This window comes from Nerophis ophidion, linkage group LG12, assembly GCF_033978795.1.
Source record: "Nerophis ophidion isolate RoL-2023_Sa linkage group LG12, RoL_Noph_v1.0, whole genome shotgun sequence".
NCBI lineage: Eukaryota > Metazoa > Chordata > Actinopteri > Syngnathiformes > Syngnathidae > Nerophis > Nerophis ophidion.
In genome coordinates, this window is record NC_084622.1 from 2819141 (window position 1) to 2845020 (window position 25880).

Below are 25880 nucleotides of genomic sequence, written 5' to 3' on the forward strand. Positions count from 1 at the left end.
ATCCACTCTTCCCCCACTCGTGAACAAGACTCCTAGGTACTTGAACTCCTCCACTTGGGGCAGGGTCTCCTCCCCAACCCGGAGATGGCATTCCACCCTTTTCCGGGCGAGAACCATGGACTCGGACTTGGAGGTGCTGATTCTCATTCCGGTCGCTTCACACTCGGCTGCGAACCGATCCAGTGAGAGCTGAAGATCCCGGTCAGATGAAGCCATCAGGACCACATCATCTGCAAAAAGCACAGACCTAATCCTGCGGTCACCAAACCGGAACCCCTCAACGCCTTGACTGTGCCTAGAAATTCTGTCCATAAAAGTTATGAACAGAATCGGTGACAAAGGACAGCCTTGGCGGAGTCCAACCCTCACTGGAAATGTGTTCGACTTAATGCCGGCAATGCGGACCAAGCTCTGGCACTGATCATACAGGGAGCGGACCGCCACAATAAGACAGTCCGATACCCCATACTCTCTGAGCACTCCCCACAGGACTTCCCGAGGGACACGGTCGAATGCCTTCTCCAAGTCCACAAAGCACATGTAGACTGGTTGGGCAAACTCCCATGCACCCTCAAGAACCCTGCCGAGAGTATAGAGCTGGTCCACAGTTCCACGACCAGGACGAAAACCACACTGTTCCTCCTGAATCCGAAGTTCGACTATCCGGCGTAGCCTCCTCTCCAGTACACCTGAATAAACCTTACCTTATTGTTACTGTTGTTATTATTACTTGTTGTGGTTATTGGTCACTAATTTATATCTGTTTTTTTAAACTAAATTTACAGTTCTGGTGGTACAATTAATACTCATGTTTTCAAATAAATGAATAAATGCGTTTAAATTTAAATACATTTTAAAATTGTTTTTTTGGTGGGTGTTACTGTCTTATTTTAATGTTTTTATGATGTTTTTACTCTGTTGCACTTTGAGACCTGTTATTCAAATATAATAGAAGTCAAATCTATTATTGTGTCACCAGACAACAGGCACTGCCTTTTAAAAGGTCCTCGCACACGACACTCATCTCAACTGCATTATGCCTGATATTTGAAGTTTTTTGTTTTTTAAGTAACACATTATTTTCCCCGTGTAATTAATTACATGTATTAAATAGTAATTATGTTAGTAATTCAATGACATTTTTGGTAAAGTAACAAGTAACCATAATTAATGACTAATTTTCAGAACACAGCCTTCCACACATTATGAAGCAGGTTTATGTGCTGTAATAATGTTTACCTATAAAAAACACCATCGTTAAAGGTCAATTATTTTCATGTTGGTGTTGATGTTTTGAACCTCCTATTAAACCAGAGTTTTTGAAAAAAAAAAAAAATATTTTTATTTAAAGAAGATTGGAGATTATGCCTCTGGTGGATCTACTGTAATAATACCAAGTACAATAGCGTATCTAGTCAGCACTACTATGATTACATCAATAATTTTAACATCAGAAAAACTTTTTTTTCCCTTTTTTTTAAATTCATATCATGTTTATAAACTCAGAAAATACATCCCTGGACACATGTGGACTTTGAATATTAGATTAGATTAGATAGTACTTTATTTATTCCGTCAGGAGAGTTCCTTCAGGAAAATTACAATTTTCAGCACAATCCCATTCAAGATCAGACAAACATTACAGGGGGACAGAACAGGATCGCTGACGGGTCTGCCGGCTTCCAGCGCCCCTTACAAAAAAGATGACATACAGGTAAACAAGGGTGGGGGGGGAATGGGGGTGGGAGAAAACAATAGAAGATTAAAATAAAATTTTAAAAAAATCGGTCTTAGCCTAGGCCCTCAGTGCAGACTGAGGCCAAGGGAAAACAACAACAACTCATAGCCATAGTACACATCCCTCTTACATGTGTGTAAGAGGGAAACATAAAACATCAAAGAACACAGAGGACATTAAAGACATTAAAGCAGCAGATACAACCAGACACTTCTACATACAGCTATGAATAAAAAGTAAAAGAAACATATCCCCTGTGGTGGCCTCTGCGGTGTTCCACGCCATCGTCCGCTGGGGTGGAGGGACCATGGCCAGAGACAGGAGTAGACCCAACAAAGCAACCAAGACAGCCAACTCCACTCTCGGCCAGTGTCCAGTCCGCATGGATGAGCGAGGATACGTCCAAGGTGACTGAGGTGTACGACACCTGCTCACCCAGCCAAGACACCGCCAAGCCTCTCCGTCCCAGCGCCCAGTGCTAGCTCCGCAGTCCTGTCCCCTCATCTGCATCTCCTCCAGTCCCTCCAAACAGACTCCGGTGTAGCAGAGACCCAGCAGCTGGTCTCCATGGCCAAAAGGCTCCCGGGAGGCAGAGCCAGAAGTCCACAAAAAAAGCACCACAGAGGTCACGAAAGTGCCACCCCTTGTCACACAGTCCCAAAGGGTCCCGGAACAAAAGGCAAAAAAATATAATAACACATGAAAACAAGAGGGAAACACAAAAGGATGACACAAGAGCACAGAGCTCCTGCCTACAGCAGCCACTACAGCAGCGCCATCTTGGAAAAAATAAATAAATAAATAAAAAATTATCCTGTAACTACTTGGTATCGGATTGATACCTACATATACATATATATAAATGTATATGTATATATATATATATATATATATATATATATATATATATATATATAAATGACAGCCCAGCATGTGACTATAGTTTTTCTAACCAGACTGTGTTGCATGTTGTGCAAAAGTCCCCTTTAGATGTTCTCCAGGTGGCCGTAAAGCAATCAATGACACAAGAAACGATTACTTAGCCTGACTCAGCAGCCTGAACTAATGACTCTAACTGCACTTGCAGTATCATACAATAAGAAGTGATGTACCATTGGACTGTTTTTTTATTCTTTCTTGCTATAGGTTCCAGGAGTGTTCATATCTCGCCTGGTGCGTGGTGGTCTTGCAGAGAGCACAGGCCTCCTGGGACTTAATGATGAAATCCTCGAGGTCAATGGCATCGATGTTACGGGAAAATCATTGGATCAGGTAACAGCACATTGTTCTTTAGAATTCATAGCTGTCGGCACCTCAACATGTACTGTACTTTTTAATATTCCCAACAAATAATCTTCAAAGTGACGTCTTTTTAGCTTCATGTGTTACACCCTGCTTGAGTGGTTTTCTAACTTTGCCGACTTTGTCAAGATAGTAAATGGGTTGTACTTGTATAGCGCTTTTTTACCCCTTTTGAAGGCGCCCGAAGCACTTTGACAGTATTTCCACATTCGCCCATTCACACACACATTCACACACTGACGGCAGGAGCTGCCATTCAAGGCACTCACCAGGACCCATCAGGAGCAAGGGTGAAGAGTCTTGCCCAAGGACACAACGGACGTGACTAGTATGGTAAAAGGTGGGGATTGAACCAGTAACCCTCAGATTGCTGGCACAGCCACTATACCAACTTCGCCACGCCGTCCCACGCATGTAACACCACACGAGTTGGCATCATTGTCGGGGAGAGAATATTTGACCCAAAAAACATTTACACACTATTTTGAACTTAGTATTTTATTTGACGTTCTACTAGTCTGTAACATACTTTAGTCTCCTAATGTCAATAAAGCCTTGCAATGTAAAATGGCGGCATGCAAGGTTGTGATGGTTCTTTAGATATTAAAAAAAACTAAAATGCATGTACTAATGTTAGAAGTAGCCTTCACTGACATCAATCATTTTTAAACACCCACATACTGGAATGGAGTTGAAGACAGGTAATAGTGTGTTATTTTGATGTCATCCACTTAACAGAAACATCAATAGCAATGTTAGTAAAACAGAAAATAATGAATGCAGCTGGGATAGTCTCCTGCCACCTCGACAGGGAAGAGCGGTAGAAAAATCAATCAATCAATCAATGTTTACTTCTATAGCCCTAAATCACTAGTGTCTCAAAGGGCTGCACAAACCACTACGACATCCTCGGTAGGCCCACATAAGGGCAAGGAAAACTCACACCCAGTGGGACGTCGGTGACAATGATGACTATGAGAACCTTGGAGAGGAGGAAAGCAATGGATGTCGAGCGGGTCTAACATGATACTGTGAAAGTTCAATCCATAATGAATCCAACACAGTCGCGAGAGTCCAGTCCAAAGCAGATCCAACACAGCAGCGAGTCCCGTTCACAGCGGAGCCAGCAGGAAACCATCCCAAGCGGAGGCGGATCAGCAGCGCAGAGATGTCCCCAGCCGATACACAGGCGAGCAGTACATGGCCACCGGATCGGACCGGACCCCCTCCACAAGGGAGAGTGGGACATAGGAGAAAAAGAAAAGAAACGGCAGATCAACTGGTCGAAAAAGGGAGTCTATTTAAAGGCTAGATTATACAAATGAGTTTTAAGGTGAGACTTAAATGCTTCTACTGAGGTGGCATCTCGAACTTTTACCGGGAGGGCATTCCAGAGTACTGGAGCCCGAAATGAAAACGCTCTATAGCCCGCAGACTTATTTTGGGCTTTGGGAATCACTAATAAGCTGGAGTCCTTTGAACCCAGATTTCTTGCCGGGACATATGGTACAATACAATCGGCAAGATAGGATGGAGCTAGACCGTGTAGTATTTTATACGTAAGTAGTAAAACCTTAAAGTCACATCTTAAGTGCACAGGAAGCCAGTGCAGGTGAGCCAGTATAGGTATATATGTATGTATATATGTATATAAAGGTATATACAGTATAGGTATATATGTATGTATATATGTATATAAAGTATATACAGTATAGGTATATATGTATGTATATATGTATATAAAGGTATATACAGTATAGGTATATATGTATATAAAGGTATATACAGTATAGGTATATATGTATGTATATATGTATATAAAGGTATATACAGTACAGGCGTAATGTGATCAAACTTTCTTGTTCTTGTCAAAAGTCTATGGATGGATGGATGTTGACATTGGTCGTTCCTGGCCGAGTGGTACTCTTTCCTGCAACAGCATGACATTGTAGTATTGTCAATAAAAGATGACTTAGTGTAAAATGAAGTGGCAAGGATGTTGACAAAAAACACACTTACATTTATTCAATAAACTAATCACAGTTATTATTACAAAAAGTATTTTTAAATTCAAAGAAGAGTGCAGCAACATCCAGTGTTTCTATCAAAATGCAAATAACAACAAACACTCTCAGTAGAGATGTCTTTTAAGTGACAAAGTGAACATCCAGTTCAACAAGTGTGAAAGAATATGTACAGTTTAGTGTCTTTCAACTTCCTGTGAAGCATCGTCCGCTGGAGTGGACATTTTTCTGTTAGTCTAAAGAATGTTGAGTTTTAGGAGGTAACCGACAGTTTAACTTTTATTAATGTACAAACCCCGTTTCCATATGAGTTGGAAAATTGTGTTAGATGTAAATATAAATGGAATACAATGATTTGCAAATCCTTTTCAACCCATATTCAGTTGAATATGCTACAAAGACAACATATTTGATGTTCAAACTGATAAACATTTTTTTTTTGCAAATCATTAACTTTAAAACTTGATGACAGCAACACGTGACAAAGAAGTTGGGAAAGGTGGCAAAAAAACTGATAAAGTTGAGGAATGCTCATCAATCACTTATTTGGAACATCCCACAGGTGTGCAGGCGAATTGGGAACAGGTGGGTGCCATGATTGGGTATAAAAACAGCTTCCCAAAAACTGCTCAGTTTTTCACAAGAAAGGATGGGGCGAGGTACACCCCTTTGTCCACAACTGCGTGAGCAAATAGTCAAACAGTTTAAGAACAACGTTTCTCAAAGTGCAATTGCAAGAATTTTAGGGATTTCAACATCTACGCTCCATAATATCATCAAAAAGTTCAGAGAATCTGGAGAAATCACTCCACGTAAGCGGCATGGCCGGAAACCAACATGGAATGACCGTGACCTTCGATCCCTCAGACGGCACTTTATCAAAAACCAACATCAATCTCTGAAGGATATCACCACATAGGCTCAGGAACACTTTATAAAACCACTGTCACTAAATACAGTTGGTCGCTACATCTGTAAGTGCAAGTTAAAGCTCTACTATGCAAAGCGAAAGCCATTTATCAACAACATCCAGAAACGCTGCCGGCTTTTCTGGGCCCGAGATCATCCAAGGTGGACTGATGCAAAGTGGAAAAGTGTTCTGTGGTCTGACGAGTCCACATTTCAAATTGTTTTTGGAAATATTCGATATCGTGTCATCCAGACCAAAGGGGACGGCGTGGCGCAGTGGGAGAGTGGCCGTGCGCAACCCGAGGGTCCCTGGTTCAATTCCCGCCTAGTACCAACCTCGTTGTGTCCTGAGCAAGACACTTCACCCTTGCTCCTGATGGGTGCTGGTTAGCACCTTGCATGGCAGCTCCCTCCATCAGTGTGTGAATGTGTGTGTGAATGGGTGCATGTGGAAGTAGTGTCAAAGCGCTTTGAGTACCTTGAAGGTAGAAAAGCGCTATACAAGTACAACCCATTTATCTGTGATGGTATGGGGGTGCATTAGTGCCAAAGGCATGGGTAACTTACACATCTGTGAAGGTACCATTAATGCTGAAAGGTACATACAGGTTTTGAAAAAACATATGCTGCCATCTAAGCGCCGTCTTTTTCATGGACGCCCCTGCTTATTTCAGCAAGACAATGCCAAGCCACATTCAGCATGTGTTACAACAGTGTGGCTTTGTAAAAAAAGAGAGCGGGTACTTTCCTGTCCTGCCTGCTGTCCAGACCTGTCTCCCATGGAAAATGTGTGGCGCATTATGAAGCGTAAAATACGACAGCGGAGAACCCGGACTGTTGAACGACTGAAACTCTACATAAAACAAGAATGGGAAGGAATTCCACTTTCAAAGCTTCAACCATTAGTTTCCTCATTTCCCAAACATTTATTGAGTGTTGTTAAAAGAAAAGGTGATGTAACACAGTGGTGAACATGCCCTTTCCCAACTACTTTGGCACGTGTTGCAGCCATGAAATTCTAAGTTAATTATTATTTGCAAAAAAAAACAAGTTTATGAGTTTGAACATCAAATATGTTGTCTTTTTAGTGCATTCAATTGAATATGGGTTGAAAAGGATTTGCAAATCATTGTATTCTGTTTATATTTACATCTAACACAATTTCCCAACTCATATGGAAACAGGGTTTGTAAGTACCTCACACATTGATGTTTGGTCTCACTGGTTCCTGGTTTCACATGAAGATTTTCCAGGTGACGGTTCATGGGGTGGCTCCACATTTCTGCAGTGATAATAACAATAATAACAAAAGTGCAGATGGTGATTGTAAGACTCTTACAGAACTTCAAAAAGATATATGATACGGATGTAAACAATTTGATCTTTCAACTGATTACTGTGGAAAAGTGTTGTCCGTGAAACTTAGCAGCTAAGGACGTGTGAGTGTAATAAGTTTTTAGTGCAAAACCGGTTATTAACAGCAAGGTTATATGTTCAATTTGCGTAGTTATTTCAGCGTTTCAGGATATCTTTCGGGATGGTACATTTTTTTTATCTTCCTGATGCCCTGGTTTTGGGCTGGGGGTTGAGAGGGGAGAGAGTTCAGCATCCTAACAGCCTGGTGGACAAAGCTGTTATTGAGTCTCATGGACCCTGAACAGTTTGTTGGGTGGCTTGGATCACCCACAATTGATTGATTGATTGATTGATTGAAACTTTTATTAGTGGATTGCACAGTTCAGTACATATTCTGTACAATTGATCACTAAATAGTAACACCCGAATAAGTTTTTCAACTTGTTTAAGTCGGGGTCCACGTTAATCAATTCACGATTGTTATCCCTTTTCGGGTGATGTACAAGTTTTTGACGGATACTCAACTAAGTTTTTTTTGTATATATTTGCTTGAAACAGTGGATGACACCGTATAATATTTTTTTGCGGTTAAAAGTACATGTTAATATAGTAATAAATATGATTAGAACATTTGAGCATTATGTTTGTGTTTAATTAAAATAAGTGTGTTCATCCTCAACATTCCTGCCAATTAATTTTACACTATGGCATTAGCTCTATACTCTCGGCAGGGTTCTTGAGGGTGCGTGGGAGTTTGCCCAACCAGTCTACATGTGCTTTGTGGACTTGGAGAAGGCATTCGACCGTGTCCCTCGGGAAGTCCTGTGGGGAGTGCTCAGAGAGTATGGGGTATCGGACTGTCTTATTGTGGCGGTCCCCTCCCTGTACGATCAGTGTCAGAACTTGGTCCGCATTGCTGGCAGTAAGTCGAACACATTTCCAGTGAGGGTTGGACTCCGCCAAGGCTGTCCTTTGTCACCCATTCTGTTCATAACTTTTATGGACAGAATTTCTAGGCGCAGTCAAGGCGTTGAGGGGTTCCGGTTTGGTGACCGCAGGATTAGGTCTCTGCTTTTTGCAGATGATGTGGTCCTGATGGCTTCATTTCACCGGGATCTTCAGCTCTCACTGGATCGGTTTGCAGCCGAGTGTGAAGCGACCGGAATGAGAATCAGCACCTCCAATTCCGAGTCCACGGTTCTCGCCCGGAAAAGGGTGGAAGGCCATCTCCGGGTTGGGGAGGAGACCCTGCCCCAAGTGGAGGAGTTCAAGTACTTAGGAGTCTTGTTCACGAGTGAGGGAAGAGTGGATCGTGAGATCGACAGGCGGATCGGTGCGGCGTCTTCAGTAATGCGGACGTTGTACCGATCCGTTGTGGTGAAGAAGGAGCTGAGCCGGAAGGCAAAGCTCTCAATTTACCGGTCGATCTACGTTCCCATCCTCACCTATGGTCATGAGCTTTGGGTCATGACCGAAAGGATAAGATCACGGGTACAAGCGGCCCAAATGAGTTTCCTCCGCCGTGTGGCGGGGCTCTCCCTTAGAGATAGGATGAGAAGCTCTGCCATCCGGGAGGAACTCAAAGTAAAGCCGCTGCTCCTTCACATCGAGAGGAGCCAGATGAGGTGGTTCGGGCATCTGGTCAGGATGCCACCCGAACGCCTCCCTAGGGAGGTGTTTAGGGCACGTCCAGCTGGTAGGAGGCCACGGGGAAGACCCAGGACACGTTGGGAAGACTATGTCTTCCGGCTGGCCTGGGAACGCCTCGGGATCCCTCGGGAAGAGCTAGACGAAGTGGCTGGGGAGAGGGAAGTCTGGGTTTCCCTGCTTAGGCTGTTGCCCCCGCGACCCGACCTCGGATAAGCGGAAGATGATGGATGAATGGATGGATGGATGTTTTACACCTGACAACTTTCTCTGTTTTATTTTAGGTAACAGACATGATGGTGGCCAACAGCCACAATCTTATCGTGACTGTGAAGCCAGCTAACCAGAGGAACAATGTGATACATCGCGGGAGTCGGACCTCCGTGGGAAGTTCTATTTCTTTTGGCCTAAATGGATCTACAGGCCCTGCTCTTTTGCATGATTCAACAAGTCCCACTTCCCAGAGCAACCCCATCACTGCAAGGTTTGACATGAACCTTCAAATATTTTGTATGGTTGTCAAATTTAACACTTTAACCTGTGTGATGATAACTAAACTGATCACATTAATCACGTAGAAACACAGATTAATAACACAATTTGTTTTGTCTGCACAAGCTACTTCACCTTAACTGTGGTTGGTTACATGACAGGTGTGGTTAGACGCTATGGTTACGTATGTTCTATACTGTAAAGGAATTTTTCTCGTCAATGTTTATGCAGTGCTTTGATCCAAATTGTGCATAGATTTTGCAGTACAAATCATTTTCATGCCACTTCCTGACTGTCTCTTTAGAATGCGCTGTTTTGTGGGCTGTCTTATTAATGTGCCACAGCCCTCGTGCAGGCCCCCTTCGACTGCGTCTCCACCCTGTCAACCATTTTGTAGTTTTTATCGCTTCCACATGGAGTCTTCAGACAGATATAAGTTACAACTACAGGCAACAACGGATGATTTTAGAGCCATGCATTAGCCAGTCTGCCCCAACAAGGCTAGAGAAAATAAGGACCTGAATGACTAGATGGATAGTACTTTATTGATAGTACTTTGATAGATTGATAGTACTACAACGACAGACTACAAATAAAAATGGCAGACTCACACAAAGCTCTTTGGGTAAACCTCTACCATATATGGAGCTATCCGCTGACGTAACTAAGGCAAAATACGTCACTAAGGTCTCAAATTCCAAACCGCTTGTTTGGAGCAAGTTGGAAAGAAGGCAATGTTTCCAAATCCAAAAAACAGGTACCAATAGGTGAGAAAAGTTGGATTTGCATTACACAACCCCAATATAGTAGGATTTATTCAAGATAACTAAAGCGCTTTACAGTGAAACTGTATCATTTATTTCCTCCACAGTTATCCAATGGTTATAGTAAGCTACATTTGTAGCCACAACTGATGAAAACGTGGCTGCTAATTGTTACCAACATGACCAGCACAAAACTTTCAGGAGGCAAAGTGGTTGATGTGTCTACCTAATGCACAACATTGTGCAGTGTTAAAAAGTAGCGACACTACAAGTAGCGGTGTCACTTGTTTGACCACATTTCTCACAGAGGAATTTAACAGGGGAAACATCAGCAAGACGGTAAAATGTCTGCCGCCATCCAGGTGATGGTGATTAGATCAACATACAAACTGAAAGACGACCTACTGATGAAGATAACAAACTGCTTATGTAGTCCTTGAGGGAATTTGATGAAAGGAAATAATCAAAGACTATTAAGAAAGATGGCAGCATTGAGAGATAAGTTATTGAAACAAAGGATAGCATAGAATAGAATAGAATAGAAAGTAATTTATTGATCCCTGGGGGAAATTCAGCACCACAGTTCGCTCACAATAGACAATAATAATAATAAATAATATATAACATATATTATATATATAATATATGAATAGTATAAACATATTCTACATATATTCTACATTTAAGTGCAGTCAAGGAACATATGCATTATACAGTCTGATGGCTGTCGGTGTGAAGGACCTTCTGTGTGGTTCCGTGTTGCATTTTGGGAGTCTGAGCCTTCCACTGAACGTGCTCATTCTCTCTGCAAGGTCCGAGTGTAGTGGGTGGGAGGTGTTGTCCATAATGGCTAGGAGTTTTGCTAGACTTCTCCTCTCTGACACCACCGCCAGAGAGTCCAGCTCCACTCCCACCAGATTACTGGCCTTCTCTACCAACTTTTCCTGTCTGTTTGTGTCCCTCACTCTCAGCCCGCTGCCCCAAGAAGCCACGGCATACAAGAGGGCGCCTGCCACCACCGACTCGTAAAACATCTTCAACATCTTTGTACAGACGTTGAAGGATCCTAGCCTCCTGAGGAAGTAGATTCGGCTCTGTCCCTTCTTGTAGAGGGCCTCAGCGTGTTTTGACCCATTCAGCTTGTTGTCCATGTGTACTCCGAGGTATTTATAATCCTCAAACATGTACACATCGACCCCCCTGATGGAAAGAGGGGTTGCTGAAGTACTCCTCCTCCTTCCCAGGTCCACAACCAGCTCCTTGGTCTCCGTAACATTGAGCTGGAGGTGGTTCTTTCCACACCATGTGACAAAGTCCTCCACCAGTGTCCTGTATTCCTTGTCATCACCTTCCTCAATACACCCCACTATCGCAGAGTCATCAGAAAACTTTGGAAGGTGGGAGGACTCTGATTGATAGTGGAAATCGGTGGTGTAAATGGTGAAGAGGAAGAGGGAGAGTACTGTACCTCGCAGGGCCCCGGTGTTGCTGACCAGCCTGTCAGACACACAGTCCTGCAGTCGCACATACTTTGGTCTGTCAGTCAGGTAATCTACAACCCAGGACACCAAGGGGGCCTCCACCTGCATCCTCTCCAACTTCACACCCAGTAGCCCAGGCCGTATGGTATTGAAAGCACTGGAGAAGTCAAAAAACATGACCCTCACACTGCTTGCAGGCTTGTCCAGGTGGGTGTGGGCTCGGTTCAGCAGGTAGATGACTGCGTCTTCCACTCCCAGTCGTGGCTGGCAGGCGAATTGGAGTGGGTCCAGGTGGGGCTTGACTATAGGGCAGAGTTGTTCCAGGACCAACCTCTCCATGGTCTTCATGATACGGGAGGTTAGAGCCACCGGCCTGTAGTCCTTTGATGTCCTGGGTCGCGTGCACTTGGGGATGGGGAAAATCAATCAATCAATCAATCAATGTTTACTTATATAGCCCTAAATCACTAGTGTCTCAAAGGGCTGCACAAACCACTACGACATCCTCGGTAGGCCCACATAAGGGCAAGGAAAACTCACACCCAGTGGGACGTCGGTGACAATAATGACTATGAGAACCTTGGAGAGGAGGAAAGCAATGGATGTCGAGCGGGTCTAACATGATACTGTGAAAGTTCAATCCATAATGGATCCAACACAGTCGCAAGAGTCCAGTCCAAAGCGGATCCAACACAGCAGCGAGAGTCCCGTTCATAGCGGAGCCAGCAGGAAACCATCCCAAGCGGAGGCGGATCAGCAGCGCAGAGATGTCCCCAGCCGATACACAGGCAAGCAGTACATGGCCGCCGGATCGGACCGGACCCACTCCACAAGGGAGAGTGGGACATAGAAGAAAAAGAAAAGAAACGGCAGAATCCGGGGGAGAAGGTGTAAATCTCGCGCCAGGCCGTACCCATTTCCGCAGCAGGTCTCCAAGTTCAACAGCCCCTGGCATGTTAGGTTTTCCACAGTGTGGGGACTTTCTGCAGCCTAAGGCTCATGTTGAAGATGTGCTGGAGCACACCACACAGCTTTGGGCCGCAGGTTTTGAGTACCCTGGGGCTCACACCGTCAGGACCCGCGGCCTTGCCTGTGTGTAACTTATTTAGCTGTGCATTCACCTGTTCTGCAGACAGACACACTGGGTGAGTTTCAGGTGGTTGGGGGAGGGCGGGGTCATCCTTCTGAGGGTGAGGTGTTAGGTAGGGGGAGGTAGTCATTGGAGTTGGGGGGCTGTGAGGAGGGGAGGGGGGTGGATTGGTTCGCTGAAGTTGTCAGGGGCCCAGCTGGCATGTTTTGGGGCGGGGCAGGTGCTTGTCGGAGCCACTGTGTCAAACCTGTTAAAGAACTGGTTTAGCTCATTGGCCCTCTCTTTGTCTCCATCCACCCCCCAACCCCTCGACGGTTTGAGGCCGGTGATGGTCTGCATACCTCTCCAGACCGCCTTCATGTTGTTGTCCTTCAGCTTCCCTTCCAGCTTCCTCCTGTAGTTCTCCTTGGCCTCCCTGAGTTTGGTCTTCAGCAGCACCTGAACTCTTTTCACCTCCTCCCTATTACCAGCATTGAATGATGGAAGTCAATCAATCAATCAATGTTTACTTATATAGCCCTAAATCACTAGTGTCTCAAAGGGCTGCACAAACCACTACGACATCCTCGGTAGGCCCACATAAGGGCAAGGAAAACTCACACCCAGTGGGACGTCGGTGACAATGATGACTATGAGAACCTTGGAGAGGAGGAAAGCAATGGATGTCGAGCGGGTCTAACATGATACTGTGAAAGTTCAATCCATAATGGATCCAACACAGTCGCAAGAGTCCAGTCCAAAGCGGATCCAACACAGCAGCGAGAGTCCCGTTCACAGCGGAGCCAGCAGGAAACCATCCCAAGCGGAGGCGGATCAGCAGCGCAAAGATGTCCCCAGCCGATACACAGGCGAGCAGTACATGGCCACCGGATCGGACCGGACCCCCTCCACAAGGGAGAGTGGGACATAGGAGAAAAAGAAAAGAAACGGCAGATCAACTGGTCTAAAAAGGGAGTCTATTTAAAGGCTAGAGTAAACAAATTAGTTTTAAGGTGAGACTTAAATGCTTCTACTGAGGTAGCATCTCAAACTTTTACCGGAAGGGCATTCCAGAGTACTGGAGCCCGAAATGAAAACGCTCTATAGCCCGCAGACTTTCTTTTGGGCTTTGGGAATCACTAATAAGCCGGAGTCCTTTGAACGCAGATTTCTTGCCGGGACATATGGTACAATACAATCGGCAAGATAGGATGGAGCTAGACCGTGTAGTATTTTATACGTAAGTAGTAAAACCTTATGGAATCATTGAAAATTTTGAAATCGAGGCTGAATGACCTGGAACACGGCATGCGTATGAACGATGTTGTTGTCAAATGTAGGCTTTTCACACCTTAGTCAATCCAGCCATTTAGCTGCCCGTTGGGAGTTTCAGTGTGAAGGAAGCAGGGAAAAATTCAAGGAACTAAAGAAACCGTTTCAAAATCTACCTCCAGAGGTAGCTAAGGTACTTAAATACACCAAGGTATTACAAATGAAAAATATTATTGACTTAATATTACAGTACCTCAGGATACGAGTAAACCCTGTTAGATACTACAAAACATCCAGTTTAACAACGACCTGGGATGATTTTCGATAAGTCAATTAACCGAACGATAACTGAAAATGAACTGGATACATTTGCCAGCCTCAATAACCGCCGTATGCATGCGTTGTTACAGGCTGCCAAGAGGCAGAGCGGTCATTCGTATCACGCGCAAATAAACGGCAGAAATGATAACCGCTGTAATACTGCTGGCGGTTAATATTACCGTATTAGATTAAAATTATCGAAAAATCCTGAACATAACTTTGGTTTTATGAATAAAGGTCAACACACCATCTTACGGGTCACTCTCTCCAAGGAAGAGTTGATCAGGAGACAATGTGGCGCAATCAGGACCTATGAATACAGCTGTGCGACCGGTTGTTCAGTCTCTATTGTCCCGCCATCTGAATGACACTGCAAGCTGGCGTGTAATCTTTGTTCATAAATGTTCATTTCCCCTCAGGGATTATTAAAGTATTTCTGATTCTGATTCTGATAAAACTACGGTCACATTCCGTAACCATCCATTCTATTTCATTTAAGTTCAACAGGCCATCATGTCGTCCAACAGTATACCAAATAAGGTCAGCCAGACACCATTAGAACAACAGTTTGGTTCTGAACATACACTGAACAAAAATATAAATGCAACATCTTCGTTTTTGCTCCCATTTTGCACGGGTTGAACTCCATCCATCCATCCATTCATTTTCTACCGCTTATTCCCTTTCGGGGTCGCGGGGGGCGCTGGCGCCTATCTCAGCTACAATCGGGCGGAAGGCAGGGTACACCCTGGACAAGTCGCCACCTCATCGCAGGTCCAACACAGATAGACAGACAACATTCACACTCACATTCACACACTAGGGCCAATTTAGTGTTGCCAATCAACCTATCCCCAGGTGCATGTCTTTGGAAGTGGGAGGGGCCTATCCCCAGGTGCATGTCTTTGGAAGTGGGAGGGGCCTATCCCCAGGTGCATGTCTTTGGAGGTGGGAGGGGCCTATCCCCAGGTGCATGTCTTTGGAAGTGGGAGGCAGCTGGAGTACCCGGAGGGAACCCACGCATTCACGGGGAGAACATGCAAACTCCACACAGAAAGATCCCGAGCGTGGATTTGAACCCAGGACTGCAGGACCTTCGTATTGTGAGGCAGACGCACTAACCCCTCTGCCACCGTGAAGCCCCGGGTTGAACTCAAGATCTGAAATGTTTTCTATATTCACAAAATACCTATTCCTCTCAAATATTTCTCACAAATCTGTCTAAATCTGTGTTAGTGAGCATTTCTTCTTAATCCATCCTATCTCACAGCGGTGGCATAGCAAGAATCAAGATGTGGATGAAACCGCATGATTATTGCATATGTGTGCCTTAGGCCACCCACAATAAAGGGCCACTCTGTAATGTGCAGTTTTATCACACAGCACAATGCCACAGATGTCACTAGGGACGGCGTGGCGCAGTGGAAGAGTGGCCGTGCGCAACCCGAGGGTCACTGGTTCGAATCCCACCTAGAACCAACCTCGTCACGTCCGTTGTGTCCTGAGCAAGACACTTCACCCTTGCTCCTGATGGGTGCTGGTTGGCGCCTTGCATGGCAGCTCCCTCCATCAGTGTGTGAATGTGTGTGTGAATGGGTAAATGTGGAAGTAATGTCAAAGCGCTTTGAGTACCTTGAAGGTAGAAAAGCGCTATACAAGTACAACCATTTTATTTTATTATTTAGTTTTGAGGGAGCATGCAGTTGTATCTCCTGCACCTGCAGCTGCCCAAACTCTGCCTCCGGGCATTTCTTCTTCCCCGCACGTCGTGTTTCCACCAGTGGCCCCGTGGCCAGCTCGTCCAGCTCGTTCGCCTAGGCCAGGGGGCATTGAGGCAGCGGGGAAAAATTTCGACATTGCCGTTCTGTGACATGGTCCGGCATGCCAAGACAGTGACTCGGCGGAGAAAAAGTAGGTGTGGATACAGCCTCCGGAAGCATATGACCTCGCGGCTGCAGTGGCTTCTCTCAGCTCGAAAAGTACTTCTTTTTTGTTGTTTTGGGGTTTTTTTTCACTAACGGTCAAAGACTGCAACAATCAATTGCAGCCACGTGAAGTAGCGTTTTTCCCTCACGGTGAAAGTGGCTCGCCACAGCGCCACACAATAAATATAATTCCTAAAACGATCCGATGATCCGCACACTCTTCTTTCCTTCCAGCAACAAGCTGCTCCTAAAGGGAGAAGGTATATAAGTAGTTATTATGTCTCAATCTGAAACAGTCGCTCCAGGAGGAGAAAAAGAGACTGAACAAGTGGTCGCAAATCTGTATTTATAGGCTCTGATTGCGCCTGCAGTGCAGGGGTGTTACATTGCTACGTAGATTCTCTCCTGAAGCAAGCACAGAGGTCTGTAATTTTCATCATAGGTACACTTCAACTGTGAGAGACAGAATGTGAAAAAAAAAACCCACCAGGAATTCACATTGTAGAAATTTTAAAGAATTTATTTGTAAATTATGCTGGAAAAAAAGTATTTGGTCAACCATTCAAAGCTCTAACTGATGGAAGGAGGTTTTGGCTCAAAATCTCACGATACATGGCCCCTTTCATTCTTTCCTTAACACGGATCAATCGTCCTGTCCCCTTAGCAGAAAAACAGCCCCAAAGCATGATGTTTCCACCCCCATGCTTCACAGTAGGTATGGTGTTCTTGGGATAAACTCAGTATTCTTCTTCCTCCAAACACGACGAGTTGAGTTTATACCAAAATGGATACATGGATGATACAGCAGAGGATTGGGAGAATGTCACGTGGTCAGATGAAACCAAAATAGAACTTTTTGGTACAAACTCAACTCGTCGTGTTTGGAGGAAGAAGAATACTGAGTTACATCCCAAGAACACCATACCTACTGTGAAGCATGGGGGTGGAAACATCATGCTTTGGGGCTGTTTTTCTGCTAAAGGGACAGGAAGATTTATCCGTGTTAAGGAAAGAATGAATTGGGCCATGTATCGTGAGATTTTGAGCCAAAACCTCCTTCCATCAGTGAGAGCTTTGAATGGTTGACCAAATACTTATTTTCCACCATCATTTACAAATACATTCTTTAAAATTCCTGCAATGTGAATTCCTGAATTTTTTTTCACATTCTGTCTCTCACAGTTGAAGTGTACCTATGATGAAAATGACAGACCTCTGTCATCATTTTAAGTCGGAGAACTTGCACAATCGCTGGCTGACTAAATACTTTTTTACCCCACTGTATTTTTGGGAAAAAAATGTTTTTTGCAAACCAGTAATTGTAGTCTGCAAATGATGTGTTGTTGTTGAGTGTCAGTGCTGTCTAGAATAACCGTGTAATATTCTTCCATATCAGTAGGTGGCAGCCGGTAGCTAATTGCTTTGTATGTAGATGTTGGAAACAGCAGGAGGCAGTGTGCAGGTAAAAAAAGGTATTTAATGCTTAAACCCAAAAAATAAACAAAAGGTGAGTCCCCCTAAGAAAAGGCATTGAAGCTTAGGGAAGGCTATGCGGAACAAAACTAAAACTGAAATACAAAGTAAACACAACCAGAATGCTGGACGACAGCAAAGACTTACTGCGGAGCAAAGATGGCGTCCACAAAGTACATCCGTAAATGACAATCAACAATGTCCCCACAAAAAAGGATAATCCATTCATTTTCTACCGGTTATTCCCTCCGGGGTTACGGGGGGCGCTGTAGCCTATCTCAGCTACAATCAGGCAAAAGGCGGTGTACACCCTGGACAAGTCGCCACCTCATCACAGGGTAAAAACCACTGAAATATTCTTGATTGCTGAAACAAAGTAGATGCGGTAAATATCGCTCAGAGGAAGACATGAAACTGCTACAGGAAAAAAAAGAGCAGCGCAAGACAAGAACAAACACTACACACAGGAAAACAGCAAAAAAGTCCAAATGAGTCAGGGTTTGATGTGACAGGTGGTGACAGTACACCTACTGTAAGACAAGAGCAATAGTGATAGTTATGCTTTAAAGTCATAACCAACTATTGCCACGATGACTTTTTACTGTCAACTGAGTTTCGTTTTTTAGTGATATCTGCTGGTGGTGTGCCGCCGCATTTTTCCAACGCAAAAAATGTGCCTTGGCTCAAAAAAGGTTGAAAAACACTCGCATGGATTATGTTTTACAGACCATCTTTAAGTCACTTTCTGAGCGTCTTTTCAGGATGTGCCTCACCTTCGACAGCGTCTTATCCCCGTCAGCTTTGTTGCAGCGGTGTAGCGTGCAAAGACGGGAGTGAAAGATGTTTCAAAAGATGGAGCTAACATTAAGACTTCACTTTAATCATACTTGCCAACACTCCCGGATTTTCCGGGAGACTCCCGAAATTCAGTGCCTCTCCCGAAAACCTCCCGGGACAAATTTTCTCCCGAAATTCAGGCAGAGCTGGAGGCCACCCCCCCTCCAGCTCCATGCGGACCTGACTCAGCAATGTTGTGACCCTCTTAAACAGGACAATACTGCCATCTGCTGTACTTAGAATAGAATGTACTTTATTGATCCCTGGGGGAAATTCAGCACCACAGTTCGCTCACAATAAACAATGATGATGATAAATAATAATATATATTATATATATAATATATGAATAATATAAATATATTTTACATATATTCTACATTTAAGTGCAGTCAAGGAACATAGGGAGTCTGTTCTGAAGCCCACAGTAAAGAAACGTGACTTCATCACGTCGCCTGGTTATTGACTCCAACCCAATATATCACACTGTCGACGAGCAAAATGAAGAAGTACTCTTGCAAGTTCCAAAACGAATGGAAATAAGAATTTCAGTTTATCCAGGAGAGTTCGAAGGAGAAGGGTTATGTTGCCTGTAAATTTTGTAGAACAGACTTCTCCATTGAACACGGTGGCCGAATGGATATACTCAGTCATGAACGGTCAGCGAAACACAAAGCGTCCGCGGCGCAGCATCATTCACAACCCAGTCGCAAAATGGAGACCCGATGGTGTATCTTATGCTGATAGCTGGTAGCAACATCCCGTTCTTCTTTGCGGATGTCTACAACAAATCCAAGAAGGATATGTTCCCGGATTCGGAGATAGCTTGCCAGTACGCAAATGACAAAACAAAGGTTACTCAAATAGTGAAAGGTAATTTTTTTTTTTTTTTTTTTTTTTTTTTGAGTAACCAGCAAGCACAGTACAGTTTGTAGAATAACTGTTTTTATTACTGTGTATTTGATAGGTGCTGTCGGAAATTCAACTATTTATTTTATTTCTATATATAATAAAATAAATATATATAGATAAAATTCACTGAGAGTCAAGTATTTCGTACATATACATATATTTATATATATGAAATATATATGAAATACTCGAGTTGGTGAATTATACTCCTCCCCTCTTAACCACGCCCCCCACCTCCCGAAATCGGAAGTCTCAAGGTTGGCAAGTATGCTTTAACAAAAATGGAGATGCATGTCAACCGTGGCTCAATATTGCAAAATCAACGAAGAAAATGTGTACCGTGAAAAACCTTCTAATAACTAAATTTCCGTGGGTGAATTATGTAAACTCTCAACAGTTTTTAGCGCTTTGATAGCTAGTTTACTGCCAGAAATAAGTAAGAACTTTACACTACTTTATATTAGAAATGGCAACAGCGGAAAATGAACACCACATAAGAAGGTAGAGATAAAGAAGAAGCTTTTCACTACGGTGTCATCACGGACTACAATTGCGGACTCGCGCACATTTCAGGATTTATGCAATCCCAAATACACATCATCAGGCACCAGAAAGTAAGAAAAGTTAGTTTTGCATATTATTTCGGAACAAAACACCGCCCCTGCTAAAAGGTGCCATTTTGCCTTTAATTTTTTGATGACTGAAGTGCTGATATCAACCAAACCTAACACCCCCCCACCCCCATTGCACACCCCCGGATTGTAAATAATGTAAATAATTCAATATATATACTTTGATGATTAACTTGTGTGATGACTGTATTATGCTGATAGTATATATTTGTACCATGAATTGATTTACGTGGACCCTGCCTTTAAACAAGTTGAAAAACGTATTCGGGTGTTACCATTTAGTGGTCAATTGTACGGAATATGTACTGTACTGTGCAATCTAATAATAAAAGTTTCAATCAATCAATCCTACACGCACCATTATAATACTCGTATGTTTAATGCACCAACAATCCATCAAGCGGTGTGGCTTCATAGCTTACCGAAGTCATACTTACATTTTGACAAGTTTTTGAGGGTCATGTGTAATGTTCTATATTCTCAACGGAACATTTAAAGTTTTGGTGTTGTTTACTGCCATTGTATTGCAGTCTACGCGGATCTCTTATGTATGACTGCCATCTACTGGTCACACTTTGATTACACTATGTACCAAATAAAATTGCTTCGAGGTCAGTAAGCACAACCAGAATTGTGCCGTACAGTAGGCGCACTGGGTTATAAGGTGCACTGTCGAGTTTTGAGATAATGAAAGGATTTGAAGTGCGCCTTATAGTCCGAAAAATATGGTGCATCCGTACGATAAATATTGCAACCCCTTATTCTTTATAACATGATATTTAGTCTTTGCCACATTTAAAATATACAACCACTGAAAAACCGGCCTGATCTTTGAGTGTCAGGAACGTTTACTTTACAAAAAGTTTTGACGGAAGTAAATATAGCCTCCTCAATCAATCAATCAATCAATCAATGTTTATTTATATAGCCCCAAATCACAAATGTCTCAAAGGACTGCACAAACCATTACGACTACAACATCCTCGGAAGAACCCACAAAAGGGCAAGGAAAACTCACACCCAGTGGGCAGGGAGAATTCACATCCAGTGGGACGCCAGTGACAATGCTGACTATGAGAAACCTTGGAGAGGACCTCAGATGTGGGAAACCCCCCCCCCCCTCTAGGGGACCGAAAGCAATGGATGTCGAGCGGGTCTAACAAGATACTGTGAAAGTTCAATCCATATTTATGTTTTTTTTAAGGAATTTGTGCAAACAAAGTCTCAGCTTGTGCAACCAAAACAGATACAAGTCACATATGGGATAAAAAAAATATCGGATATGACCTGCAGTTTGAACATATCCTAAATCTGTGTTAGCGAGCTAAGGTCATCGCGACTCATCGCATATTTCATTTGTAATATTTGTTGTGTTGTATGCTTTCTGCAGCACAATTGGTCACATGTTTTCATCTTGCATGTTTCAGCAGCAGTACTGCAGAGGGCGACAGTGATGAAGAAGATGACGACGACGATTGCGATCTAATTGTGGAAAACGAGCGTCTGATGTTTCCTGAATCTCGTCGGGCCGCAAACAGCAACAAGGTGTACAGCAACAGTGAAACATTGCAGGATGGTCCTGCAATGAGGACCCTTCAACAGAGCGTCTCCATGCCTGAATATATTGCGTCTAGCCTGACGGATAGAGCGATGGTGATGTCCAGTCCCTATGGACACAGCTGATGATGTATACACACACTTGAGTCTTTTACTGAAACTAATACCTAGCCCTGTATCAGAAACACCCCATTGTACATTTGCCAAGGTGACAACTTTTTATATGTTTGGTGGTTCACCTTTAAAACCCGCAGAACGGCTTGGTGGTTGCTATGGTAACCGACATGCGTACCAGGAAAAGCGTCAACAAAATCTCAAATGATTTTAGGAAAACACAACACAATTCAAAGTAAAAAGCTCCACCAAATAGTAAAAAAAAAAGATCTTTAAAGCGTAATCCCTTGTTCCTTATCCATTTCTGAAAGTTCCATCAAAATATGCCCTTAATTTTTAAGCTATCTTTACCGGTGTGTAGCCCGTATGTCTGTCTACATTATCACTGTCTTTGCAGAGCCGCTAGCGTAGAACCTACGCATGCACGAAAGTGTTACTGTAAGCAAATGTAGAAATAATCAAGATCCGTATCAAAATCACTTTTTCTTCATCCATTTCCTAACAGCTTTATGAAAATCCACCAATACATTTCGGAGTTATCTAGAACGGAATGAAAAAAAACAGTCATCCACTGTCTTGGTATCCGTGGGTGGAAGCGTGGAAGATTAAAAATGTTAAAAAATCACGCCAGCACCAAAGACTTGTTTTTTAAATGCTAACAAAGAGTTTTTTATCCAATAATTGAATGATCTTTCCTTTACCATTAAAACTCACTGAGGCAGCATTTACACTAAGCCAGCAGAGATATTAAGATCTGCGATTTTATAACAACTCGTGATTCAATTCCATTTCAATTCAAACCAATTCTCAGAATATTTCAGAAAAATAATATCCGTCCAGTATCTACCGCTTGTCCTTCTCAGAGTCGCGGTATTTTTACAATATATTATATGGTATATTTATTGTGATAAAAACATTTTCAAAACCGGTTAGAAGTTACAAAAACTCCTCTTGGCTATAAAAACTATTTTGTGGACCATGATTCTTGAACATTTTAAATCATAAGTAGGAATAGCAATATGAATTTTAAAGCAATAGCTATTTAAGTGTTAATATAGTTCTCCCCGGGCTTCACGGTGGCAGAGGGGTTTGTGCGTCTGCCTCACAATACGAAGGTCCTGCAGTCCTGGGTTCAAATCCAGGCTCGGGATCTTTCTGTGTGGAGTTTGCATGTTCTCCCCTTGAATGCGTGGGTTCCCTCTGGGTACTCCGGCTTCCTCCCACCTCCAAAGACATGCACCTGGGGATAGGCTCCTCCCACTTCCAAAGACATGCACTTGGGGATAGGTTGATTGGCAACACTAAATTGGCCCTAGGGTGTGAATGTGAGTCTGAATGTTGTCTGTCTATTTGTGTTGGCCCTGCGATGAGGTGGCGACTTGTCCAGGGTGTACCCCGCCTTCCGCCCGATTGTAGCTGAGATAGGCGCCAGCGCCCCCCGTGACCCCAAAAGGGAATGAGCGGTAGAAAATGGATGGATAGTTCTCCCCTTACTTTGATATCAAGATCTTCCAAGTCGATCTTGTATCTGTATAGAACTCGCTGCATGGATCCGTCGCATGGATTGGAACCCCAGGATGCAGAGCAAGGAAGGAAAAATACAGGCAAAAAATCCAATAAATTGGAAAACATATTTCGAGCAGCATGTAAGCGCACAGAAGACAAAACACTTTGTCAAGATACAAAGCAAAAAAAGAGCAACAGGTGAAACTGACAAGAAACCGAGCAGAAAGTGATTGTGCAGCAAAAGAAGGAATCCAACACGAAGTAAAACAAAAATAGCACCAGAACAGGTATTTATACAAAACACAGGAAAATAGCTAACAAAGTGAAAACTCGGACAAGTCGCCACCTCATCGCAGGGCCAACACAGATAGACAGACAACATTCACACTCACATTCACACACTAGGGACCATTTAGTGTTGCCAATCAACCTATCCCCAGGTGTGTGTCTTTGGAAGTGGGAGGAAGCCCACGCAGTCACGGGGAGAACATGCAAACTCCACACAGAAAGACCCCGAGTCCGGGTATCGAACCTAGGACCTTCCTATTGTGATATTGTGAGGCACACACACAACACCCTGATTCCCCGTCTGCCCTGTTAGTATATGGGATCAACAGTGAAACCTTTTTGAAAAAGGTATGTCATTTATATAACAAATCAAATATTGTGGCTTAGAATCGAGAATTGAAAATCGGAGTTGAATTATGAGTTGTAAAGATTCACATTCCTATTAAATGTTTAAGGGACGGCGTGGCGCAGGGGGAGAGTGGCCGTGCGCAACCCGAGGGTCCCTGGTTCAATCCCGACCTAGTACCAACCTCGTCACGTCCGTTGTGTCCTGAGCAAGACACTTCACCCTTGCTCCTGATGGGTGCTGGTTAGCGCCTTGCATGGCAGCTCCCTCCATCAGTGTGTGAATGTGTGTGTGAATGGGTAAATGTGGAAGTAGTGTCAAAGCGCTTTGAGTACTTTGAAGGTAGAAAAGCGCTATACAAGTACAACCCATTTACCTACGTCCATTTTAATTTAAGATTTTAGAGTGTTTTTTTTTTATTGATAAAGGATGCTTCACTTCCAGTTTGTGATGTCACTTCCTTTCCATCCATTTATGAATGTTCACAATATTTACATCTGTCATGAGAGAGTACAGCCTTTAGGTTCAATATGCACATAACATTTTCTACCGCTTGTCTCTTTTGGGATTGTGGGGTGTGCTGGAGCCTATCTCAGCTGGATTTGGGCAGAAGGCGCCGTACACCCTGGACAAGTCACCAACACAGATAGACAACATTCACACTCACGAGGGCCAATTTAATGTTGCCAATCCACTTCTCCCTAGGTGCATGTTTTTGGAGGTGTGTTTATACAGATTGACTTCAAAGTATTTTGTTTCTTATTGAGAAAAACAGTGTCTCATGTTTATTTTAGGATTAAAGCTTGCAAGCGATTTTATGGAAGTGTGGTTATCAATGACAATTGTTTTTTTTTAACTACAACACTAACCATGGGTAGTTTTACGTCAGTTTATATTTAATGGTTACATCCTTGGGATTGGGGGTTAAATCAGCATAAAATGATTCCCGGGCGTGGCACCGCTGCTGCCCACTGCTCCCCTCACCTCCCAGGGGGTGAACAAGGGGATGGGTCAAATGCAGAGGACACATTTCACCACGATTGGTACTTTAACTTTATTTTTTTTTACTTTTTAATCACTGAGGCCACAGTTACCCAAAATCTCAGTTTTCAAAGACAAAAATCACATGTGTTTAAAATAATTTTGCATGAAATACCCAAATACATGGAAAGAATGTTCACATGTTGAGCCTGCCGTCTGTAATTTGATTTAGTCCAATCCGTCCTTTTAAAAAAAAAAAAATGTTTTAATCTACCAATACCTTCTTTTGTTTGAGATTATAAAGGAAACTGGTTTTATTTGCATAATTCAGAGTATAATTATATAATATAATCATTTGAATCTATTGTGTGGTGGGAGTCTGAGTGGATGAGTCAGAAAAGTAAGGAGGTTGTTTCGTTGATGCGTCAATCTGAAAATGAACGAAATTAAATAAAAAGTCTATTTGTCTTGCCTTTCATTTATTGTATTTTTTTCTTGGTTTGCAGGCCATTTGACCACACTTATTTTAGCTCACAATCCCTGTAACTTGACGGGGCACTACGTTATTTCAACAATAACTGCAGATGAAAGAATGAAAACACAGCAATAATCGGTATTTCAGAATAATTCCAACCAAATGATCATGTGTTTCGATAAGAATTATTCTTATTCCCATTTCATCTTTTAGTTACCACTGATTTTCTCAAATTAAAAAAAACTGTTAACATTTTTGTTTTAATGACGAGCCTGTATTTTGAATGGCTCCACAAGATCTGTTTTTTTTTTTTAATAGCCATAAATCACCTCTCTAATTCCAATAAGCGCTGATTCTATTATGGAGGTGTCAAAGACTTAACTACAAATGACCTCATTGTAGTGACTTAATCAGTCAAGTACACAGCAGGTTCTTCCATCCAGTAAACATGTTTACTTCA

General features: G+C 43.1%; 1 protein-coding gene across 2 annotated transcripts in view; it reads left to right on the forward strand.

The window, feature by feature from the left end:
* LOC133562889 (partitioning defective 6 homolog beta-like) overlaps positions 1-25423 on the forward strand; it is a 66726-nt gene extending 41303 nt beyond the window's left edge. The window contains exons 4-6 of one of the 2 annotated variants that reach the window (XM_061916705.1): positions 2885-3010; positions 9261-9460; positions 21584-25423. In XM_061916705.1, coding sequence (XP_061772689.1) covers positions 2885-3010; positions 9261-9460; positions 21584-21836 — 579 coding nt within the window. In that variant the 3' untranslated portion in view covers positions 21837-25423. Of the gene's footprint in view, positions 1-2884; positions 3011-9260; positions 9461-21580 lie in introns of both variants that reach the window. The other variant, XM_061916704.1, reaches the window with a different exon arrangement.
* Positions 25424-25880: the final 457 nt, after the last annotated feature.